Genomic DNA, 5,066 nt, shown 5'->3' with positions numbered 1-5,066 from the left:
CTCCAGAGCCTGTATATCCTGGTTCATGGCGGCTTGGAGCTGCAGGAAGTGTTGAGTTTCAACTAGGGCAGTTGCTCCTGTTCCTATCCCAGCCGCAATTCCCCCCATAGTGAGACCTCCTAACATAAGGGCTAAGGTCAGGGACACAGGTTCCCTCTTGGTTCGGGCAGGTCTCATCTCAAATTGAGCATAAATGTCTTCAGGCTCATGATAGGTTATCCTGGGGAATAGTTCAATTAATACACAAAAGCTGGATTCATTGCCTTGTAGTACTGACCAGGATGCACAGGGGGTGAGTCCCGTGTCGCATGCCCAGTAAGTTCCATTAGGACCAATGGAATATCCGGTTCCCGAGGTCACAGTGGTATTACAGAGGTTACGATGGGATGGGGGAGGATTCCCCAGGCATAATCCCTGTCCAGATACTTCTGACAGAGTCAGCTTATGTTGGGTCTCTCCCAGGCATCGAGCTGGGGGGGTGTCCAGCTGGGAATGCGGGCCCTGTATTGCTACCCCTTCATAGTAGGGAGGGAGAGAGAGTAAACATAGCCAACGTTCCTGAGTTCGGTCAGGCTGGGTGGCATTTAGGGTGGAATAGGCTCCTTGCAATAGACCAAGGAGTCGATCCCCTGTTCCTAGGCGGGTCCTGGTGGGGGCCGCAGTTGTTGGGGCTGCAGTTATGTTGGGAACATTCATATTGGGTGACATAGTGGGAGTGAGGAGTTGCTTACCCTGTCCCGTCTGGGACGGGGGTTTCTGATCTGAGAGGACCGAGTTGGGGCCAACTGACAGGGGGGTGGTTTCTGCCTTGAGCTGAATTTTGAAGGTCAGGCCTTTGTTAAACCCTGTCATATAAAACCTGAGTCCCCAAGTATGCCCGGACTGCCATCCTCTATCCTCCTTGCCCTTTTCAGTGAAAGAGATAACAATTGGTAAGGGGACAGTTCCCTCAGTGCTGACTGTACATTTGTTGGGGCTGGAATAATTTTTAGACACCGTTATCAGGTCCCAACTAGAGCTGGGCTTCCAATAGGCCCCACCGGTGGTCTCACATCCCCATTGTTTGCAGAAGAATTCCTCATATCCCCCACATCTACGGGCCTCATTCCGGTTGCGGCCATCACGGGGACAGACATAAAAGTCATAAGTGGACAAGGAACAACGGGTGTCTGCATTGATACATCCAGGTCCCCTCTGTGGGAGATGGCCTCGTCCTCCCCCAGGTCTGATTGACCGGGCCGTGCGAACCGGGAAGTCAGAGTGACTCAAATGAGCAATGTCCCAAGCGTCCAGGCCCGCTACCAGCTGACAAATATCGGGAGTTAGGGGTGGCCACCAGGTGTGGGGGGCATGGTTGGCTGTGGTTGACCATATGGTCTCCCCGGTTTGGGATATAACTTGCCAAGTGAGCTTTTTAACCTGGTGAGGGGACCCTGACCCCAGGGTTGGGAGAGGGGTAAGAGTAAGGAGGAGAATCAGGCACGAGAGAGTCTTATCTTCAGTGGATTTTGAGTGCGCTGTACCTTCCATGTGGACTCCTTGGCACTGGTCGGGTCAATCTCCTTAGCAGCCTTCACGTGGGAGGCGTGGACCCAGGCAGCAATCCCGTCGACCTTGAGAGCGGTTGGTGTGGTCAGCAGGACGGTGTATGGTCCCTTCCACCGTGGTTCCAAATTCTTGGTCTGATGTCGCCGAACCCAGACGGAGTCCCCGATCTGGAAGGGATGAGGGACTATTGGGTGGTCCAGTTGCTCTCGGTAGGCTGCTGCCAGAGGTTTCCAAACTTCCTTCTGTACCAGCTGGAGGGCCTGGAGGTGTGCCTCTAAGGTAGGGCTGGTGGCGAAGGACGAAATGTCAGGATGAAGGAAATTCACAATAGGTGGGGGGGGCCCATATATGATTTCAAAGGGAGTCAAACCATAGGGTCCGGGGGTATTCCGGGCCCGGTAAAGGGCTAAGGGGAGTAGGAGCACCCAGTCTCTAGAGCCAGTTGCAAGTGTTAATTTGGTTAAAGTCTCCTTAATGGTTCTATTAGCTCGTTCTACCTGTCCTGAGCTCTGGGGCCGGTATGCACAATGAAGCTTCCAATCAATCCCCAGCAATCTGGCCACTCTCTGACTTACCTGGGAGATGAAGGCAGGCCCATTATCGGACCCCATTACCTGGGGCATCCCATATCTGGGAAAAATGTCCTCCAACAGCTTTTTGGCCACGACGTTGGCTGTTTCCTTCTTGGTGGGGAATGCTTCCATCCATCCAGAAAAGGTGTCCACAAAAACCAGGAGGTAACGGTAGCCATAGAGTCCGGGCTTTACCTCTGTGAAATCTATTTCCCAATGAGTCCCAGGGCGATGGCCCCTTAGGCGGGTTCCCTTGCCTAAGTGGGCCTTTCCAGGGTTCACTTGGGCGCATGCTGGACAGCTAGAGGTCACTTGCTGGAGTATTTGGTCCTGGTTCAGTAGTATAGGCCTTCAATGAAATGACGAGGGGCGGCTGGTCGTGCGCGAGCCCCAAGCCTCCTGTTTCTGCCCATGCCTGTGGAAACCTGTCTAGCCAGTCCTGCATCTCACCTGGTGGTTCTTCCGGGGGCTTAGGCTCGAAAAGGCGGTATTCTTCTTCCAGATTTAGGGCGAGGACTTGTAAGGGGGTTCCCCCAGGCCCCGTGACCGTGGGTCCTCTTTCATCAAAGTAAATTTGTGCTTTTAACTTGGTCAGTAGGTCCCGGCCCAGCAACGGGTGAGGGCAGTCGGGTATATGTAGTAAGGAATGGGTTACTTGCCCCGACGCCAACTGGACTTTTCTTTCAGTTGTCCACCGGTACCTCCTACTACCGGTGGCCCCCTGGACCAAAGCGGAACGGTCACTGAGGGGGCCTCCAGTGTGGGTCAGGACCGAATGTTGGGCCCCCGTATCAACTAGGAAGGTTATAGGTTGCCCCCCGATCTTGAGGGTTATCCGAGGCTCAGGGGGGGCTCCTGGCCTGGACCCCCCTAGTCTTCCAGATTAAGGAGGTCCACAGCCTTGGGTCTGGGTCATCGGGCTCCCTGTGGTCTCTGTGGGCATTCCCGAGCCCAATGTCCTTTTCCCTTGCAGTATGCACACTGGTCCTTTTCCAAGGGGGGTCTCCTTCATTCTCCCATCCTAACTCCCTCTCTATCCTGGCCCTGCAACACTACGGCGGCCAGTGTCTTGATCTCCTTGTGTCGTCTCTTGTCCCTCTCATCCTGCTTCTGCCACATCCTCTCCTCCCTTTCCTCCGGAGTTTCCCTCTTGTTAAATACTTTCTCTGCCTCCTTCAACAGATCCGAAAGATTCAATGTCGACAGTCCTTCTAACCTCTGTAACTTAGTCCTGATATCTGGGCTCGACTGGTAGATAAATGACAGGATAACTCCTGGCGCCTGCCCTGGGTCCTCTGGATCATAGGGGGTGTACATTCTATAAGCCTCTTTTAGCCTTTCTAAGAATGCGGCAGGCGTCTCCTCCTTTCCCTGGATGGTGCTTCTTACCTGGGCCAAATTAGTGGGCCGCCTGGCAGCGGCACAGAGACCCGCTAAGAGCAACTGGCGATAGAGACGTAGGTGCCCCCTACCTTCATCGGTGGTATAATCCCAATTCGGGCGCGTGAGGGGAAAGGCTATGTCAATGAGATTGGGGAGCTGGGTAGGTCTCCCATCTTCGCCGGGGACCAGCTTCCGTGCTTCCAGGAACACCCGCTGCTTCTCCTCCACAGTCAGGAGGGTCTGCAAAAGCTGTTGGCAGTCATCCCAGGTTGGCCGATGGGTCACTAGGATAGACTCAATCAAGTTGGTTAACGCCACGGGATCTTTAGAAAACGGGGGGTTAAATTGTTTCCAGTTATAGAGATCAGAGGCTGAGAATGGCCAGTACTGGAGGTGGCGACCGGGCCCTTCTCTGAGGGGAAAGGCCTTGGATTCCAGGGGGGTGTCATCCCGGCGGGCCCGAAGGCGACCGGCGATGGGTGAGGGAGCCGGGGTCCCCCCTGTGTCCCCACTAGTTGCCATCTTCTCAGGGGCTGCTGCCCCTCCGGTGGCCGGCGCCCCTGTTTCCGGTCCCGCGGCTGGCGCGGCTGGTGCCGCGTGATAAGGCGGTGGCTCAGCTGTTAGGAGGTCAATGAGGGGAGAGTCTAGGTCGGAGGGGAGGACGGAAGGCTTGAGAGCCTCTTTGCGGGGAAGTATAGGGTATAGAGAGGAGGAAGAAATCGCAGGAGGTGCAGAGGGCAAGGGAGAAGCCAAAGGGGTTGTAGAGGGACTTAGGAGGAAGGGCTTGACCCATGGAAATGGGTTTTCTACCAGGGATCTCCAGATGGCTATGTAGGGGACCTGGTCCGGGTGCCCGTGGGGTTTGGGGGCAAAAATCTTCCCTTCAACCTGTGAAATCAAAGAGAGGTTAAAGGAGCCCTCTCGGGGCCAGCCGACATCCATCATAACCCATTCAGCCTCGCAGAGGGTGATCCATTTATTCTTTTTGATGATGACTCCTTCATTGTTGCCACAGCCTTTTACGTCCGACCAGTGGTCAAGAGTGAGGCTCAGGGGCGTAGCGACGGTTTGTCCCATTCTGGTGTCTAGATAAAGAAGAATTAGGCAGCAAACAAGAAACAGACAAACAACAGAAGTGACAACAAATCACGCTGCGCGGCTTCAGCGCAAAACCGAAAGCAAGAACTCAGTCGGGGATTGGGAGGGTTTGCGCCCTCCGTCCCCTGCCAACACCACGTATCCCTCGGATACCTGGGAGGCCACGAAAAACCGTGCCCCAAAGGGGACTTCAGACTCCCGTGGAACGTCTTCCAGGGTTGGTGAGCAAAGTCTGGGCTTGTCAGCCCCTTCAGCCTCACACCGATACAGAGCACTAGGGGAGATACCCTAGTGTGGGACTCAGGCGGCCCGGCCTCACGGCAAGTCTGCCTGCCTCCTCTCCCGGCACTACAATCAGGCGGCCCGGCCTCATGGCAGGCCTTGCCCGCCTCCTTTCCTGGTCCCTCTGGACGCTGCGCAGGAACAGAACTCAAACACAGAAACAGACAGCACAGAGGAGCAAAA

At 55.2% G+C, this 5,066-nt stretch overlaps 1 protein-coding gene across 1 annotated transcript; it reads right to left on the bottom strand.

The window, feature by feature from the left end:
• Nucleotides 1-2,421: 2,421 nt before the first annotated feature.
• On the bottom strand, nucleotides 2,422-4,147 carry LOC118575059 (the record flags this gene model as incomplete). The annotated part of the gene is made up of 2 exons (XM_036175765.1): nucleotides 2,422-2,841; nucleotides 3,282-4,147. Coding segments are annotated over 2 exons (1,286 nt in total), but the record flags the coding sequence as incomplete, so codon positions are not given.
• Nucleotides 4,148-5,066: the final 919 nt, after the last annotated feature.

The sequence above is a fragment of the Onychomys torridus genome, unplaced genomic scaffold, assembly GCF_903995425.1.
Source record: "Onychomys torridus unplaced genomic scaffold, mOncTor1.1, whole genome shotgun sequence".
Classification (NCBI taxonomy): domain Eukaryota; kingdom Metazoa; phylum Chordata; class Mammalia; order Rodentia; family Cricetidae; genus Onychomys; species Onychomys torridus.
The sequence above is the reverse complement of the archived record's forward strand: the minus strand, read 5'-3'. Positions and strand labels throughout refer to the sequence as shown.